The sequence below is a fragment of the Hypanus sabinus genome, chromosome 17 (genome assembly GCF_030144855.1).
Source record: "Hypanus sabinus isolate sHypSab1 chromosome 17, sHypSab1.hap1, whole genome shotgun sequence".
NCBI classification, from domain to species: Eukaryota; Metazoa; Chordata; class Chondrichthyes; order Myliobatiformes; family Dasyatidae; genus Hypanus; species Hypanus sabinus.
In genome coordinates this window covers 25,607,837-25,628,271 of record NC_082722.1, presented here as the reverse complement: position 1 = coordinate 25,628,271, position 20,435 = coordinate 25,607,837, and the positions used below count along the sequence as shown (strand labels likewise).

Genomic DNA, 20,435 nt, shown 5'->3' with positions numbered 1-20,435 from the left:
GGCACAGCTGTAAATCTGCAATGAGCAGGACATCATCAAAAACTGAATGATTATTCAAGAAGGGACTAGTGAGGGAGGCTACCAAGAGACCTATGACAACTCTGGAGGAGTTTTACAAGCCCCAGTGGCTGAGATGGGATTTGCGTATATAACAACTACTTCACCAATCACAGCTTTATGGGAGAGTGGCAAAGAGAATGCCACTGTTGAAAAAAAACCTCATGAAATCTTGGTTGGAGTTTGCCAGAAGGCATGTGGGAGATTATGAAAGCAGCTGGAAGAAGGTTCTATGGTCTGATGAAACCAAAATTCAGCTTTTGGCCATCAGACTAAATACTACATTTGACATAAAGCCAAACACTACACATCATCAAAAACACATCATCTCTACCGTGAAGCACGGTGGTGGCTGCATCATGCTGTGGGGATGCTTCACTGCAGAAGGCCCTGGAAGGCTTATAAGACAGAGGATAAAATGAATGCAGCAAAATACTGGGAAATCCTGGAGGAAAACCTGATGCAGTGTGAAAGAGAACTGTGACTTGGGAGAGCATTTGTTTTCCAGCAAGGCAGCAATCAAGTATAAAGCCAAAGCTACACAGGAATGGCTTAAAAACAAAGTTAATGTCCTGGAGTGGCCTAGTCAGAGTCCAGACCTCAATCCATTGAGAATTTGTGGTTGGACTTGAAAAGGGCTGTTCAATCACGATTCCCATGCAATGAGACAGAACTTGAGCACTCTTGTAAAGAAGAATGGGGAAAAATTGTAGTGTCCTGATGTGCAAAGCTGATAAAGACCTATCCACACAGACTCAAGGCTGTAATTGCTGCCAAAGGTGCACCTACTAAATTCTGACTTGAATGGATGAGTAATTATGCAATCAATTATTGTGTTTAATAATTGTAATAAATTTAGACCAATTTGTAGAAATTTATTTTCACTTTGACACGAATGAGTCTTTTCTGTCGATCAGTGTCAAAAAAAGCCAATTAAATCCACTGTGATTCAATATTGTAAAGCAATAAAACATTAAAGCTTTCAAGGGGTGGGGTGAATACTTCTTATTGGCACTGGAGACAGAGAGACAGAGTATTATTCTAGAGGTCTCAATTCCCTCTCCAACAACTTAAGAGGGAGGAGATGTGATAGGCTTTTCTCAGTGCCCCTTTCAGAATTAAAAGGCCAAAGAGAAAGGAGGCATAATAGAGAGTAGGACATAAAATAATTTCCAAAATATATTGCCAAAAATTTCATTCCAAAATCAGTTTCAAATTAAGTCCCAACATTGATAGGTTGTACTACTAAAAAAAATTAAATAGTTTGGGCCTATAAGTTGTGTGTGCATGTGGAAGAATCTTTAAACAAGGGAAGTAATTACAAGACAAGGGGCGAGTCATTTCAAACTGAAGAATATAGAAAGAAGAAACCTCTGTATAATATAAATAATGGAGGTAGTCATAGATTTGTATCATTTTTGGAGAAATTTTAGAATTAGTATGCTGGAATGTGCATTGAGACATCATGCTGATGCCCAGGTCACACTCGGAATACATTCACCAGCATACTTGTAATATTAAAACTCAAGTTTTGACAACAATGCAAGTGATAACTACAGACAATCTGTACTCCTTACTATAGTCTTTATAACATACTGCAAAAAAAGTTGTTGATAAAGTAAAAATGATTTTGAATGCTGGACTAGTTAATATGAATATCGTCACATTCAGATTCCATTCTGAAACAACTCTGGTGAGATAAACTGCTCTTTAATAATTTTTTTTTGTTTTCTTCAGCTCCAATATAGATCTCAATTTCAGATCAGATTTCCTCTGCAACTGCTCCTAGGTTTGGGACTTGGCTGTAAGAGGCATATTGAACAGTTAAATAATGACTGCCCCTTGTCTTCACTGCTACTCCCTCCACCACCCCATTTCCAAGTAACTTACAGTGAAGTAATTGCATTCTGTTTGCTTTTGTATCCTTCCTCAAATGAGTACTTACAGACTTGAAACAACATCTTTAACAGAGATAGTTAACTACACATAAGCACGTGTGCTGAATTTTCTTACCTAAACCCTTGATGTAATCCACAGCCTGTATATTGTCTATACCAATGGTCGTAAAAGAATTGAACATTTTATAGAGTACCTGTACAAAGAAAAATGATTGAATAAAGATCAAATGTTTCTACTACATTTATAGGGAAGAAGCAAAATCAATAGTGTATTTATTTTTCGTGATGCATCTTCCAAATGGAGTTGTCCACCAGATATGAAGGAACCCCACTGAGTTCATTTTCATTCACCCTCCTCGAGCAAGATAAAATAATTCTGTGTCCTAGACACCATCCTATTCCTTCAATAAAAGGTGGCCAATTCTTTGATTTAAAAAAAAACGACTGGGACGCTTCCGTCTTTCTTATGGCTCTCTCAGTGTCAAGCTGAACCTTAACCAGTGTAATACTTGAAATTAGGCACCTGGTGAGCTACAAAATACAGAACATAGAAATAACATGGAAAATGTGTAGCTTGGGTTGTTGGTGGTTGGGTTGAATTGTCCTCTGATCTTGGCAATCCAGTTGCAAACATTTTGTCACCGTGCAAGGTGACATCATCAGTGTGCTGCTCACTTCTGGTGTGTCCTCTGAATGCTTGCCCTTTAAATACTTACCAACCAGTTCACTGGTTGTCATTAGGGAAACCCAACTGTGATGCAAGAATATCAGCTGGCTTGTTAAGCGGCATGTCCAACTCTCCCTCGACTCTACCCATGAAGATCGAGAGGATGCACAAATTCAGCTGGGCATCAGTGAAAGTCACGGTGCAGGCAAACACATGGCATGCAAAGAGACTCCCAGAAGCACAGTTTTCCACAAACAAATCTATAAACAGATGTGTAGATCTCGATCTTATTTGTAAGCTAATGCAGGCAAAATTCCAGACAGCGTATAGAGTTTGTTACGATGAGACCCCCTCCCTGCGTCACAATTGGGTTTCCCTAATGACAAGCAATAAACTGATTGAAAAGTATATAAAGGGCAAGCATTTGGAGGACACACCTGATGCACCATCAATAACTCACACTGAGACGTAAGGCGAGATATCGGCTTTTATTGACTGGAAGAAGGAACCAGGAGTGAGTGTCTATCATACAATGTCCTGGAGACTGAGGCCGAGCATCAGGCCTCAGATCTCCTTTATACAGGGGCCTGTGGGAGGAGCCACAGGAGCAGTCAGCAGGGGGCGTGTCCCGACAGGCACATAGTTCACCACAACACCACAAGTGAACAGCGCACTGATGATGTTTCCTAGTATGGCGACAAAACCTTTGCAAATGGATTGCCAAGATCAGAGAACAACCCAACCCAACCATATAAAGCATATCTTGTGTTTACATAAATAGACCTCATAGAAATCTATAACACTTAAATTCTATAAACTGTAATTTCCTGATCACCTACTCTTGATAGCTATTAAAATTGCTTTTAATCTGAGCAATATCTGTGTTAGCACAACTGAATCCTTCCATGGCCTCAAAGTAAAATTTGGTTCTCATCAGATCCAGCCCAATGAGCTCTTCAGACTGCAGATGGCTCCCGGGTCACAATACAGCATTGCTAACATGGTGTGTTAGGATGAATTCAATTTGCTATATAAAATTATAGCCTGCCTTGAGGGGAAGTTGAGAAGTCACTGAATAAAAATGAGTAGAAAATTCTTCTTTGTAATTTTTCAGATTCTTTATGTCTTGAATTTTCACATACTGAGAGTAGTTTTGAAACAGTCCAACCCACAGTGTCTCACAATGATTTTTAAAAATGCATGTAAAATCCTGAAGTTTGGGATAGATGCAACTGATGAAGCGATTAACATCTTTTAAGTCTGTTTGAACAGGAAATGAGTCATATTTTTGCTTTTAGAACTGAAGTATTAAATAATGATTTTAATTACCTTTCCTATTTTATTAATAAAGTATGAATTAATGAACTGCCCAGGAACCCAGCTAAATTCATCTTAATTTCTTTTCTCTGAGCAGTTAAATTGGTGTAATCTCATTATCTCCAGCAGGCAGCAACATAAAAGTTATTTGAATCATTAAAGTTTCTAATTCTTTATGGATGTGGACAATGTAATTTTGCACATTCACGTTTGTTGCAGTCGATTGGATCTTTGTTTCAGAAGCTTGGAGGCAAGGAAGGATATAACAGGATCATGGATGACAGTAAGCTAGAGCAACTGTGTGTCTTCTTCAGCCACATTACTATGTTGGATATTGTCATGGATATTCGTCTGTTTCACATTTGGTTGAAGGTGGTATCCAAGTCATGAACCTCAACAGTCAAATCACATTTGGACTAATATCACTAAGGTCATTCAAAGCCTATATCATCATCTCAATCCTCCCCTCACTCTTTCTTGTTGGGATGCTGCAGCCATCTTTCAACAAGCTTCTCAATGGATTGGACCTAATCCATAGGACAAATAGGAAGATAATAAAATACTGGAGGAGTCAGTAGGCCAGGCAGCATCCATGGAAAAGAGAAAATAACTGATGCTTTAGGCCAAAACCCTTCACCAGGACTGGAAAGGAAGGGGAGAAGTCAGAGTAAGAAAATTGTGGGAGGGGAGGTAGTAGTACAAGGTGGCAGGTATTCCTGATGGTAGTGGGTCAAAGAGCTTGTGGAATGGGTGGAAGGACCTTCAAGAATGCTTTGGTCCCATCATTTATGCTGGACTTCTGAAGACTGGGAAGGTATCCAACCTGTATCACCTATAGACTTAAACCAAAGTCATTGCAACTTCAACCATTCAGCTGGAGTGTGCAGAAGACACTTGCATCAGCACATGTTTAGCAGGCAAACTGTAAGTCATGCGTATACAGCTTTATGTTTGACATTTACAAGGCAAACATTGCTTTCCGACTTCTCTCGCTGTTCGGCGAAGACACATGATGATGATGATGATGATGATGTAACTCCCTATCACCTCCATTGTGCAAGTTCAGTCTTTAGGATTTTGAGGTAAAGACCCTCAAGTATTTGAAGATAATGACCTCAAGATCAAGGGACAGGGATGTTCTCAGAGTCTTCTTAGAAAAGTATAACATTCCCATAGATTCCTGGGACTCCAGGCTGCAGGCCACTCAAAATGGAACAGGAATATTCAAGAATGCATCTAAAACCATGTCTATACGCCAGAAGTCCATCATAAACCATGGGATCAGAGCATACTTGAGGAACTCTACCACCATCCCATGATCTCTTTGACCCACTACCATCAGGAAGGAGGTACAGGAGCATCAAGACTAGAGCTCACAGCCAGACTGGGTAACAGCTTGCTCCCCCAGACTGTGAGACCACCAAATTCTCATTACTAGGACAGCATGTTTTATTGTTTACTGGACTGTTTACCCATGTTGCGCACTTCACATGTACTTTCAATTACATTTTGTTTTATGTGCTGTGTGTGATGTATGTACTGTGGGTGCACCATGGTCTGGAGGAATGATGTTTCATTTGGTTGTATAATTGTACAGTCAGATGAAATAAACTTGAAAGCTGCAGACCACCTCCCAAACTAATCATGTACTTGGCCCACCAAGCACCACTGTGTCTGTAGTAGAGTCTGTAAATCCTATATTAGCCTCATTGGCAACCTCTAAACCTAGAGAACTTGAGTATTTCTTGGCACTGAGAGATTGGCTAATAACAAGAGAGCTCTATCAGTTCAATCCAAGAAATTACCCAGTTTGATCCTAACCGTAACTATGAGCTTTAGGAAGCATCTTCATCACAAACATTACTTCCTGCTCTGGGTATCACTCATTTTTTGAAAGCAAGTGATACTCAGGAGGGATAAAACGAGTTTAGCCTTGGGAAGGGACACAAAGGAATAGTACATTCTGATGAGAAAGATTAAGCAAAGTTAGAGACTAAAACAAACAAGCACCACAGGTGGGAGCGGACAAAGTCTGATAAACATAATTACACCTAGTTTAACACAAGAATTTCACAGGTAAGACAGATGAACTCAGTATGGATCAGCACATGGGATTGTGACATTTTAACTATTACAGAAACATAGTTGGGAGGGATGGGTAAGAGAGGAGAATAAGTTGCACTGTTGTTTGGGAAGATTTATCATGGCAGTAGTTTGAGAAGATATCTCTAGTGAAATGCCCAGTGAGGCCACATAAGTAGAAGATAGAAACGCAAAGTTCTTATTGTGGGCAGGCTAATTTTCATGACATCAGACAGGAACTCACAAAGTTGACTGGGAGAGGCTGATGGCAGTTAAGGGGATGTCCAGTAAATGGGAGGTTTTTAAAAAAGTTATACAAGGAGAGCTCAGAACTAGCCTGTTGTGGCTAGAATGAAGGGCAAGGTTGGTGGGAAAGATATTGTAAGGAATTCTGAGAGACCAGGTTTAATTGTATCTGGAAAGGCAAAGACTGATTGAGGATAGTCAACATAGCTTTCTTTGTGGAAACAGTGTCTCACAAATTTGAGGGTTTTCTGGGAAAAACAAGAGTAACCAATATCTAGATGGACTTGATCAAGGCCTTTAACAAAGCCCCGCATAGTAAACCAGTCTGGAAGGTTATAACAAGAGAGTCAGAGAGAGTTAGCCAAATTGGTACAGAATTGGCTTGCTGGTAAATGCAGATGCTGATGGAGGATTATTTATTAGATGGATCCTCATGACCAGTGGGGTGTTGTAGTGACCGATGCTGGATCTTTTATTGACTGTCATAAATATTAATGAATTGGATAAGAATGTTATTGGCATCATTAGTAAGTTTGCAGATGATACCAAAATTGATGGTATAGTGGACAGTGAAGGTGGTTAGAATTTAACTCAGACAAGGGCAATGTAATACATTTTGGGAAGTTAAACCAGGGCAGGACATGCACAGTGAGTGGCAGATCCCTAGGAAATGTTGTTGAATAAAACACATGAAGGGGTACAAGTACAACAGAAAGTGACAACAGGTGGCCAGGGAAGTGAAGGTGTATGGCATGCTTACCTCCACCAGCTGACGTATTGAATGAGAGTAATGACACGATACTGTTGTACATACCACTGGTTAAGCAACACCTAGAGTATTGCATGCTGTTCTAGCCACCACAGTACAGGAATGATGTGATTAAGTCAGAGAGGATACAGAAAAAATTCAGAAGGATGTTGCCCGAATTGAAATGGAGGTGTAATTTGAGTTACAAGGAGAGAGAGATTGGATAGATTGGGTCTATTTTTCCTGGAGCAACAAGGGCTGAGAAGTGATATAATAGTGGTAGATAAATGGAATAGACAGAGTATATCTTCCATGGTAGGGGTATTTAAAATTGGATATTCAGGTTAAACTAAGGAGGGTATTTAAAGGGGGTCTAAGGGATAAATTTTTCCCCACACAGTAGTTAATACCTGGGATGGCTTGCCAGAGGAGATAGTGGAGGCAAGAACAGTTAGAACATTTATGAGGGAGCTGGACAGGTACTGGAAAAAGCAGAGCACAGAGGGACATAGAATTAACGCAGGTAAGTAGAATCAGTATAGGTAGGCATAATGGTCTTATAGACATAGTGCCCAGGTGTGATAAATCCTGAGGATGTGACGTTGCTCAAAGTATATGGTAATGGAGAAAAGCTGTGAGGACATCGGACTGAAAACTTCCTGTTTGGTTCAGCAGAAGGGAATGAAGACTCAAAGAGGGGTGAAACAAGACGAGGGGCTCCAAATGTGAAGCTGTCGAAATATCGTTGCTTAGAACTGATGGAAACATTAGCAAATTTGCAGATGACACAAAGCTGGGTCGCAGTGTGAAATATGAGGAGGATGTTAGGAGAATGCAGGGTGACTTGGACAGGTTGGGTGAATGGGCAGATGCAGTTTAATGTGGATAAATGTGAGGTTATCCACTTTGGTGGCAAGAACAGGAAGGCAGATTACTATCTGAATGGTGTCAAGTTAGGAAAAGGGGAAGTACAACGAGATCTAAGTGTCCTTGTTCATCAGTCACTGAAAGTAAGCATGCAGGTACAGCAGGCAGTGAAGAAAGCTAATGGCATGTTGGCCTTCATAACAAGGGGAGTTGAGTATAGGAGCAAAGAGGTCCTTCTGCAGTTGTACAGGGCCCTGGTGAGACCACACCTGGAGCATTGTGTTCAGTTTTGGTCTCCAGATCTGAGGAAGGACATGCTTGCTATTGAGGGAGTGCAGCGTAGGTTCACGAGGTTGATTCTCGGGATGGTGGGACTGTCATATGTTGAAACATTGAAGTGACTGGGCTTGCATACGTTGGAATTTAGAAGGATGAGAGGGGATCTGATTGAAACATATAAGATTATTAAGGGATTGGACACGCAGGAGGCAGGAAACATTTTCCCAATGTTGGGGGAGTCCAGAACCAGAGGCCACAACTTAAGAATAAGGGGTAGACCATTTAGAACAGAGTTCAGGAAAATCTTTTACACCCAGAGAGTTGTGGATGTATGGAATGCTCTGCCTTAGAAGGCAGTGGAGGTCAATTTTCAGGATGTTTTCAAGAAAGATAGAGCTGTTAAGGATAGTGGAGTCAAGGGATATGGGGAGAAGGCAGGAATGGGATACTGATTGTGGATGATCAGCCATGATCACAATGAATGGCGGTGCTGGCCCGAAGGGCTGAATGGCCTACTCCTGCACCTATTGTCTATTGAAACAAAACTGATTGTGGTTGGAAGCGCCCACATAGAATACCACAGAGGAAGCGTGGCTGTAGAGCAGCGTTACAGGTGCATTTAAGGAAACAAGGTTTTAAACTCCCTATACCAACGAACTTGCTGGCAAATAAAATCGATGATCTCTGAGCTACGGTGCTGAATCAGAGGGACATTAGGACCGTGTGTGTCCTTTGTTTCACGGAATCCTAGTTAACCCCTACCATACTGGATGCAGCGATTCAGAATGACAGGTTTACTGTACACCATCAGGATAGATCTATAGAGTCTCTCAAAAGCAGAGGTGGAGGAGTATGCCTCATGATCAACTCTGCTTGGTGCAAAAATATATCAGTGCTGTCTCAGTTCTGCTCACCAGACCTGGAATATCTAGCAGTTAAGTGCCGTCCTTTTTACCTAGTACAGGAGTTCCCTGGGGTCATTTTGGTAGCAGTATACATTCCACCTCAGGCCAATATCAATCAGGCTTTAGATGACCTGAGCAATGGGATCAATATGCATGAAACAACGCATCTTAACACCTTTACCATTGTTTTGGGAGATTTTAACCAGGCCAGTCTGGACAAAAAATCACTAAGCAATTACCAACAATAGATCATTTGCAATACCAGAGGAAACAACACACTGGACCATTGCTACACCACCATCAAGAATCCCTACCATGCTACTGGATGAGTGTGTGCCCACAAAGACTCACTGTACATACCTAAACCAAAAGCTGTGGATGAATCAGGAGGTATATTGTTTGCTGAAGGCTAGATCTCTGGCATTTAAGTCTGGCGGCCCAGGACTGTAGCAAAAAAACAAATATGATTTGCTGAGGACTATTTCAAGGGCGAAGAGACAATTTCAAATGAGGTTGGAGGCAACATCGGATGCATGGCAACACTGGAAGGGTTTGCAAGACATTACTTTCTAAAAAGAGAAACCCAATAGCATGAATGGCAGTGATGATTCACTACCAGATGAACAATGCCTTGTATGCCCACTTTGAAGGGAGAACGCAACTACAGCTGTGAAGATCCCTGCTGCACCTGATGACCCTGGGATCTCTGTCTCAGAGGCCAATGTTAGGTTGTCTTTAAAGAGAGTGTACCCTCGCAAGGCAGAAGGTCCAGGTGGAGTACCTGGTAAGGCTCTGAAAACCTGTGCCAACCAACTAGCGGGAGTATTCAAGGACATTTTCAACCTCCCGCTGCTAAGGGCGTAAGTTCCCACTTTCTTCAAAAAGTCAACAATTATACCTTTGCCTAAGAAGAATAATGCAAGCTGCCTTAATGACTATCACCCAGTAGCACTCACAGTTGCAGTGATGAAATGCTTTGAGAGGTTGGTCATGACTGGACCGAATTCCTGCCTCAGCAAGGACCTGGTTTGCCTAGCACCACAATAGGTCAACGGCAGATGGCAGATACAATCTCAATGGCTCTCCACAATGCTTTACCATCATTCCCTGACTGAGAAGTTGCAGAACCTGGGCCTCTGTACCTCCCTCTGCAATTGGATCCTCGACTTCCTACCACAATCTGTGCAGATTGGTGATAACATATCCTCCTCACTGATGATCAACACCAGCGCACTTCAGGGATGTGTGCTTAGCCCACTGCTCTACTCTCTATATACACATGACTTTGTGGCTAGGCATAACTCAAATACCATCTATAAATTTGCTGATGATACTGTTGGTGGAATTTCAGGCGGTGACGAGAGGGCGTATAGGAGTGGTGTTGCAGCAACAACCTGGCACTCAACATCAGTAAGATGAAAGAGCTGACTGCGGACTTCAGGAAGGGTAAGACAAAGGAACACATACCAATCCTCAGAGGGATCAGAAGTGGAGAGAATGAGCAGTTTCAAGTTCCTGGGTGTCAAGATCTCTGAGGACCAACATATCAACGCAGCTGTAAAGGCAGCAAGACAGCCACTATACTTCATTAGGAGTTTGATGAGATTTGGTATGTCAACAAAAAACACTCAAAAACCTCTATAAGTGTACCGTGGAGAGCATTCTGACAGGCTGCATCACTGTCTGGTATGGGGGGAAGGGGGTAGTGGGGGCTACTGCACAGGACTAGAAGAAGCTGCAAAAGGTTATAAATCTAGTCAGCTCCATCTTGGGTACTAGCCTACAAAGTACCCAGGACATTTTCAAGGAGCGGTGTCTCAGAAAGGCAGCGTCCATTATTCAGGACCCCCAGCACCCAGGGCATGCCCTTTTCTCACTGTTACCATCAGGTCAGAAGTACAGAAGCCTGAAGGCATCAGTGATTCAGGAACAACTTCTCTTCTGCCATCTGATTCCTAAATGGACATTAATCCCATGGACACTACCTCACTTATTTAAAATATACAGCATTCCTGTTTTTGCACGATTTTAAATCTATTCATTATATGTATACTGTAATTGATTTAATTATTTATTATTCTAGATTATGTATTACATTGAACTGCTGCTGCTAACATAAAAAAACCTACACCACAATACAGACCCTTCGACCCACAAAGATATGCCAAATATGTCCTTACCCGAGAAATTACCTAGGGTTACCCATAGCCCTCTATTTTTCTAAGCTCCATGTACCTGTCCGGGAGTCTCTTAAAAGACCCTATCATATCCGCCTCCACCACTGTCACCAGCAGCCCATTCCACACACTCACCACTCTCTGCGTAAAATAAACTTACCCCTGACATCTCCTCTGTACCTACTTCCAAGCACCTTAAAACTGTGTCCTCTAGTGCTAGCCATTTCAGCCCTGGGAAAAAGCCTCTGACTATCCACACGATAATGCCTCCCATCATCCTATACACATCCATTAGGTCACCTCTCATCCTCCGTCACTCCAAGGAAAAAAGGCCGAGTTCACTCAACCTATTCTCATAAGGCATGTTCCCCAATCCAGGCAATATCCTTGTAAATCTCCTCTGCACCCTTTCTATGGCTTCCTCATCCTTCCTGTAGTGAGGCGACCAGAACAGAGCATAGTACTCCAAATGGGGTCTGACCAGGGTCCTATATAGCTGCAACATTACTTCTTGGCCTCTAAACTCAGTCCCACGATTGATAAAGGTCAATACGCCGTATGCTTTCTTAACCACAGAGTCAACAAGTGCAGCAGCTTTGAGTGCCCTATGGACTCAGACCCCAAGATCCCTCTGCTCCTCCACACTGACAAAAGTCTTACCATTAATACTATATTCTGCCATCATATTTGACCAACCAAAGTGAACTACTTCACACTTATCTGGGTTGAACTTCATCTGCTAAGTTAACAAATTTCATGCCACATGCTGGTGATAATAAACCTGATTCTGATTGAGGAGGAGGAGGCGGGAAAATGATGTGTCTTAGCACAGCTGTGGCAGTGTGGATGGGGTACATCCAGTGAGGAATAACATTTCATCATTGATCCGCCAGGTTTGCAATGACCACTGGGTCATTTTAGATATTGGCTAGATGAGCATCCATATACCTGTAATAGATAGCAAGGACCACTTTCTCAATCTAACCAAGGAACTGTGGAAAGAGCAGTGATAACTGATTCACAGACAGAATCCGCAGGAGTGAAGGACGTGGTCTGGACATGGAGATAAGACTTCTGTGAGAGAGCCAAGTAGGATGCTCTGTGGTAAAATGAGGGATTTGAGTTTTTCCAAGTGATTTAAGGAGTCCTTTTGAGGATATCAACTGACAGCGGAGATAAGGCAACAGCATCAAGGGAAGACTGAGAAATGCTGAAAGGTGGGGTACAGATGTGGAAGGGCAGAAATCTAAAGAGTGGAGAGGTGAAATGAGGTAGAATAATGGACAATAAAGACACTCTTGGGATTGATAAATGGAAAAGAGAAAAGGTAACAAAATGACTGGAAAAAAAACAAAGCACGAATTTTTCAGAATAACAAGAAATTCAAATAGCAGTTGTAGGGTCAGAAGGTCTAGAATTGGTACACTCTGGCAATTGAGAGAAAGAAACAGAAGGATATTCAGAGTTAAAAATGTCCCTTTGTGAGAAAAAGTTGATGTAGGTCTTAGGAAAAAGTCAGCTTAGATAATTGACAAACCAAAGTTTAGATTTCATAGTCGGGTGTGGAATGCAGGACAGTCCAGAAGTCGTTTGGGAAGCAGATCAACAGTCCAATGGAGTGAGTTCCTCTAGATTATGAAGAGGAATATATGAAGTTTTTACTTACAACAGTTATGGCATCATTAAGCAGCGACTCTCCAAACACAATGATGAATAGTGTTTCATTAACGTGGACTTCCTCAAAAACTGCTATTACTGCCACAGGGTCCACTGCAGATATCAAACTGCCAAAAAGCAGAAACTCAAACAAACCAGCTTCTACTTTAGGATCTGAGGAAGATAAGCAAGACATTACAGAATATCACTATTGCAATAAATGCTGCTGCTATAAAGGATATTCTAAATTATCTTATTCAATACAAGGACTCTTAGGTAATGCAAGCAATGTCAATCTTCTCAGAATGCCTTATAACCTACAGAAAAAACTGGGAGAAACTGAAGAGTGTAAAGTGTACTTGAGATTGGAATAAATGGTTATTAGACTGCCTGTCATTCAGTTCAGTAACAAACCTTGTGTGATTTTTATGAGAAAACACTTATTTCTCAAAGGCATGAGAAGTTGCTGTATCACAAGGCAATGTTGTCATCTAATCAATAGAGTGAGTGCAAGCCAGGACTGGTGTAGGTGGAAGAACAGTTGCCAACCAGATCAGACAACATCAGCACATTACTTTCTCTGCTCATGGTCTTTGTAATGAAACAATTCTCTATAGCCTAGGAGAAAGTATAACATCTACTGAATTTTTATCTTGAATGCTGAACTGAATTAAATTTAAAAATACAACTGCAGCCAATTTAAAAACACATACTTTATAATTAAGTCTACAATTTTTGGCTTAATTGTGGTTCACAGTAGAGAAGGAGTGCTGTGCCTGTGGGGTCTCATTACCGCTGTAACCTGGTGCAGTTTCCATGACAGTTTTTTTTAAAACAACAGACTAAGCTCAAAGTACTTGACTGTAGAGAGAGTATTAACATCAGTGGGGGCAATGTTAGTGAGGTTGCAATCATTTAAAGTGTGCAGGATAAAATGAAAATAACTTTAAATCATCTTTAATTATCTAATTTCAGATAAAACTGCTAAATAATAACAGATTATTTATAACTGTTCTATGAAAGTCTTTTCAAAAAACAATCTGGCTGTCCAGACTGTTGACAAAATAAATTATGCAAGAGGTCCCTGGTTATGTTATACAAAAATATCCATCCATATTAAATCATTTTGACATAATTCAATGATCCACCCGTTGTCATAGGAAAGGAGCATAATGCTCAAGATCGTGAAGCAGCAACAATTTGGACAAAGACAAAATAAAATTCGTTGTATTCCTAGCAAATATGTGAGTAGACAATATCACAAAAGGCTGACATCATCTACTAACTTAAACATTTTGACATTTTAAGTGGACTACAATATTGTACACCTATTTGATAATTTTATATTAGAACTGCTTACTGGATTCATGAAATAAGACAGAAAACTGGAAAATGAACCTGCAATATAGAGTGTATCTGCATTTAATTGCTATTGAATAGAAAGGGAGAAGGTTGCTGGGAACATGGTTTGTTTCCACTAGTGGGAGAATCTCAAACAAGTGGACAGGCTAACAAGATCAGAGGATGGTTATTTAAAACCAAGGTGCATTAGGAATTATTTTCACAGAGGATAGCAAATATTTGGAATTCTCTACCTTAGAGGGTTGTGGAGGCTAAACTATTGAAAAGGCTATTTAAAAAGTAGGCAGATGACTTTTTTTTTTGAACGATTGATGAATTGAGGGTTTTGGGGAACTAGCACAGAAAAGGAGACGAAGCCTGGGCAGATCTGCAGATCAGTCATGATTATATTGAGTGGTAAGGCAGCCAGGTTTGAGAGGCCAAGGGACCTACTCCTCCTGATGTTTCATGCTCTTATGAGATGAGATTGACTCAAACCATGGTCATTTAGATGTAGATTTACTTTACACACAACCTTTGGAGAAGAAAATGACAAGACAGAGTGGATCATTTAACATCACTTGATCATCACTGATATGTGATAACATGAGTGCAGGAGTGTAGGAGTGCAAAATAACATCAGATCATTGGTGCCCAAGAAAATAAGACACAGGATTTCCATAAGGCAAAAAATAAAATTCTCATTCTAACCTATTTCAAGGATCCATTTTATCATCCAAATGTAACAGACCATTTTTAGTCCAGATTTTCTCAGAATATTATTAACTATAGTAAGTCATCCTTTGATAATAGGGATTGCTCTTCTGTGTTTGGGCTTAATCCAATCTGACTGAGTCATTCCCAGATATACTTGTTCAATATGTCCCTGAACTACAGGATTAAATGGATTTGAGCAATCAGAAATTAGAAAAATTGCAGATGATGGAAGTCTAAACTAGAAACAGAAAATACTAAAAATACTCAGGTCAGGCCGTCTTTGTGGGGGGAGCAACAGACATAATATTTCAGGATCAAAGATGTTCTGTCAGAATTAGGAAAGAGAGGAAAGCAGCCACAGGGAGAATGGGATAGGGGGATGTTTCTGAAAGGGTAAAACCAGGTTGAACATGGGAATTTGGTCATTCAGTCTGCGAATCAGAGTGAAAGAAGTTCGAGAGTGCTAACAGGAACAAGTCAAGAGAATGAAAGATTTTTAAGATAAGAGCTGGAGGTGTACTTGACAGATCAGGCTTGTCATGACCTCTACTCCCAGAGGAAATACTACAAGCTGGGGTGATATCACAGCTACATAACTGATACAGACAGAGAAGTCAAGTTGCCTGAAGCTGTGGAATTCAAAATTGAGACCAACATGCTCATGCAGAAGTTGAGGTGCTGACCCTAAAGCTTGTTTGGGGGCTATGGTAACATTGCAGAAGGCCACAAACCAATAGGCCGGCACCAGAATGGAGTAGAGATTTTCAGTGGCAGGCAATGGGAAGCTCAGGACTCCTCCTGTGGGCTGAACTCAGATTTGGATTCGCCACTTAGAGGAAGCCACATTGTGAACACTGAACACAGTACACTAGATTGGCAGATGTGCAAGTGAATCACTGCTTCATCTGGTGGGTCTGTATGGGCCCCTGGATGATGGAAAGGAAGAGGTGAAAGGACAAATGTTGCGTCGCCTGTGGTTGCATGGAAACGTTGAAAGAAGGGAGGTACTGATGGCAATGAAAGAATAGACTAGGGAATCACAAAGGAGACAAGTCCTGGTGAAATGCTCAAAGGGAAAAAGCGGGGAAATGTGTCCAGTGGTAAAATCTCTTTGAAGGTGTCAGAAATTTCAGAGAATCATCGGTTGAAGATGGATGATGATGAAGTGAAAGATGAAGACTGGGATCATGGAATTCTCATAGCTAAACTTTAATCTGGAGAAAGTGAGTGAAGCTGAAGGACAAATTGTTCAATATAAGAACAAGTTCAGCCAAACAAACAAGTGTGCTGGTGGAGAGAAACTGGTTGGACCTCTGCTTAAGGATAAAGCAGAGGTTCCTCAGACTATCCTGATGTGGAATGGAGGTGTAAAGGAGTTATTTAGCTGACACTAAATATATGAAAACCAAAGTGGAGGACATCATGGATATAGGTAACAAGGGACAGGACCCACGAAAAAAAAAGATTGAGTCAAGGTAGGAAGTAGTAAATTTGATGTGGCATGAGCAAAATGGAATGACAAGTCTGCCAGTGTGTCCTGCTTGTGAATTTTGGGCAAGAGATACAAGTGCACCGTGCTGCGATGGGTCACCACGAGGCTGGAAGCTGAGGACAGAAGATCAAAGAACATGAGATCCCTGATGGTCTGGGAGATCATGGCCTGCTACTTGACGGTGGGGTTACGATCATAATTGAGGTATCTAGAGGTACCCGAGAGCTGACCTCTGGATTCTGCATGCTGCAACAGTTGTCTTGAGAATAGTACAGAATTTTTTTATGGTGTGAAATGATTTCTAACAATAAATATATCAAGAGGAATGCACCTTACCCATGAGACCTGCTAACTTTATGCCCCAAAGTGCCGTTCCTGTGGCAAATGAATTCCAGAGGGTGCCAATCACTGCATACATCAGAATTGCTCCAAAGTTGTCAAAGAACAGTCTGCTTGGCATGAAGTACCCAGAGTCCAGCACAATTGGTGGTAGAAGAAAGAGAAAGAATGTGTCTGGTTCCAGTTGGTACTCTGGTTTCTTGGCTGCTGCAAGGACAATGCCCCCAAGGCCCAAACCCAGTAAAATCAGCAGACAGCTCTCTGGCACCACAGTCGTCACCTTGCTTGAGAGATGGAACACTGTAAAGAACACACAGGGAAGATCAACAGGAAATTGATGCTTTTAATTATAAATAGAGTCATTTTCAATGCATACAACTAGCAACTGTAGTTTCATAGTTTGAAAGTAAGGACATAATGGACCCACAATGCCTCACTAGTCAAGGCATTACAGCAACTTTGAGGGGATTGAGGCATGCAAGGCTCCCCAACCCCATTCTAACAACCTTCTACAGGAGCACCATCGAGATTGTCCTGCTTGGCCGCAATGTTGTGTGGTGCAGAAGCTGCAAGGCATTGGACCTCAAGATCCTACAGAGGATAGTTTAAAACCACCAAGTGGATCACTTATCTCCCTCTCTGGTATTTGTGGCATTTACCAGAGTGTTGGAGACAAAGTGCCCAAAGCACTATTGAGGACCCCTACCACCCATCCCATAATCTCTTTGACCCACTACAATCAAGAAGGAGGTACAGAAGCATCAGGACCTGGACTGCCACGCTGGGTAACAGCTTCTTCCCCAGCAGCCATCTATGATCTTCACACTCCCATCCCCACCTTGCTCTGTTTCTTTCCCCTTTTTCTTCTTTTTGCCTGCCTCTACCTGCCATTATCTTCCAACTCAATCTCCAGCAGATCTCCCTGACCTGGCACTACATCCCTTTCCTCCCACAGATGCTGCTGGACCTGCTGACTTTACCCAGCAGATTGTTTCGTGCTCCGGATTCTAGCACCAGCAGTCTCTCGTGTCTCGCATGGCATAGGAAGGACTATCACAAGTCATAAAGACATGTTAACAGACAGAAAAATAGACAAGAGGTAAGCATATTTTAATTTGGGGGAAAAACATGAACTCATCCATTTTAGACCCAGAAGAGACAGAGAACAGTGCTTCCTAAATAGTGAAAAGATAGTCATGGAGATCCAGAGTCCTGACCATCCAAGCATGCAGATCATTAAATGCCATCAGCAGGCTCAGAAAATAATTAAGGATTACAGAACACTGGTCTTTGTTTCCAGAGCAAATGGGCACAAGGGCTTAGAAGTTTTATGTACTGTAAGCCTCGTCAGATCAAGTCTGCAGTGATAAACAGTTCTAGCTACTATAATGTTAGAAGGAGAACTTGGCCTTGAGTGAGGGCAACACAGGTAACCAGAACATAACCAGGACACTAAATTACATTAAAGAAAGTAGGGCTGCATCATCCCATGGAGTTTAATAAGCTTTGGTCAATTTTACTCTTCTTCAAGGTATTACAAATAACTGATGAAATAAAAATATTTACATTGAGCTTTAAGAGAGGGATCTAGAACTTGTTGTGGAGCCCAATAATTAATGTCAGGTAATCAATTAGGAAATACTTCCATATGCTGGAGTTGGAGAATTTACATGAATGGCATTGATTTTAACTGTTAGCTTTAAATAAGAGGTTGGTAAAGGCATTGTTAACTAACAGATATGAAGCGATATAGAGAGAGAACAGGCATGCGGAGTTAGAGCATTGATCAGCACTTATTCACAGAATGGCTGAGCAGGTTTGAGTATTATCAAACCTCCTCCAGATTCCATTGACGGTGGCATGTTTGAAATAATGGAATTCTTCCAGAGATAGGGCCTATATTTAATTTTCAACAAGCACAGGTTGAAGTTTTAAAATCCATTGTTCTTTGTGGGAGCTCAACAAATCCAAATCATTTACCTTGTAGAAATGATAACAGTTTAAAAAGTACCTTATTGGATGTAAAGTACTTCAGGAATTTTGAGGCTAGGAGAGATAGTAAATCAGACCACACTGTTCTGTAGTTCTTTTTTAATTAATCTTTTTTTCACTATGGTGCAACATGATCAATGTACAGGACATTCTGTGATACCAACATGGACAAAAGTGAAAGGCACATATGCAGAAAATTACCACACGCAAGGCCATTCATAAATCATAATTATCAAACTTGTCTTTTTTTAAATCAAGTGAACCTTGCTTGCAGTTCTCCAATAAATTTTCCAAGGTTGGGTTGAGCGATATCAAATACTGGCTTGTGTATAACCAGGTCTTTAGTCAGTTAGCACCACAGGAGTGATAGATAATAAAATTCTAAGTTTTAACTTTAAATTTCACAAGAATGGTGCCATTGTAATGAAATTAATTCTAATCCTCGTCAAACTTCATTGGATAAGTCATTTATGAAACAGCAAATTCTGTTCTGGAAGCTCCGATCTTAAAAATCAATTGAAGAGACTTAAAATGAAGTGGAATATTGTATTATCTTGGTTACAGAATTATCATATCACCAAAAGTTGACCAGCCATCAACAGAAATAGCATTGTACTGTTGATGGTGACCTCAAATTCGAAATGCATCCTTTCTCTGCTTCTGCAATCAAATAATGCTATTCCAATGAGAAATATTGACAAATATGTCAGGGGCATGTTTAAGATTGAGGTACCTATATGTTACAACTGCAACACCGGACTATAGAAGCAGCAGACAACAATGCAGAATAGAGAGCATCCTAACTGATTGCATCACAGCCTGGTATGGAAGCACCAATAGCCAAAAATGAAAAAGCCTACAAAAAGTAGTGGATACAGTCCCTCCCCACCATTGAGTACATCTACAAGAAGCACTATCAGAAGAAAGCAGCATTCATCATGGGCCCAACCATCCAGGCCATGCTCTCTTCTTGCAGCTATGTCCCACACCATCGGGTTCAGGAACAGTTATTACCCTTCGACCATCAAGCTCCTGATAATCTCATTCACCTCAATCAGCTCAGATTGCTGAGCTGATCATACACCCTATAGGCTCACTTTCAAGAACTTCACAACTTATGTTCTCAGTATTATTTACTTATTATTATCAGTTGTTTTGTTCTATTTACAGTTTGTCTTCTTTTGCACATTGGTTGTTTGTCAGTCTTTGTACCTTTTCATTGAATCTATTGTATTTGTTTGTTCTACTGCAAATGCCTGCAAGAAAATGAATTGCAGCGTAGTATCTCATGACATATTTGATAATAAATTTACCTTGAAGCCATTTCATAACAGCCACATCCCGTTGTGAATAGTCAATGATAATTAAACAAAAAGGTCACAGTAAAATTCTCTTCCTCAATAATGGAAATTTTCAGTAATAGAATACAAGAAAAAAAGGAATATTTGCAAACTACCTTCAGCTCAAAGTACCAAATGGATTTGACATTGCAGTCTCTTCCTGAATCTCCACCATTACAGATTATTCAGGATCTCCAATTCAATGTCTTCCTTTGCCAGATCCACTCTTTCAGCCAGTCCTAATGCAGGGTCTCAAAGCAAAACATTGACAATTCCTTCCCAACCTACTTCCCACCAATGCTGCTCAATCCACTG

The 20,435-nt window shown here is 40.9% G+C and overlaps 1 protein-coding gene across 1 annotated transcript in view; it reads right to left on the bottom strand.

Moving 5' to 3' along the window:
• The window catches only part of slc9a5 (solute carrier family 9 member A5), a 222,187-nt gene that overhangs the window by 99,313 nt on the left and 102,439 nt on the right, over nucleotides 1–20,435 (bottom strand). The window contains exons 2-4 of the mRNA XM_059992703.1: nucleotides 16,786–17,088; nucleotides 12,910–13,073; nucleotides 2,071–2,149 (exon numbers count right to left, since the gene is read on the bottom strand). Coding sequence (XP_059848686.1) covers nucleotides 2,071–2,149; nucleotides 12,910–13,073; nucleotides 16,786–17,088 — 546 coding nt within the window. The remainder of the gene's footprint in view (nucleotides 1–2,070; nucleotides 2,150–12,909; nucleotides 13,074–16,785; nucleotides 17,089–20,435) is intronic.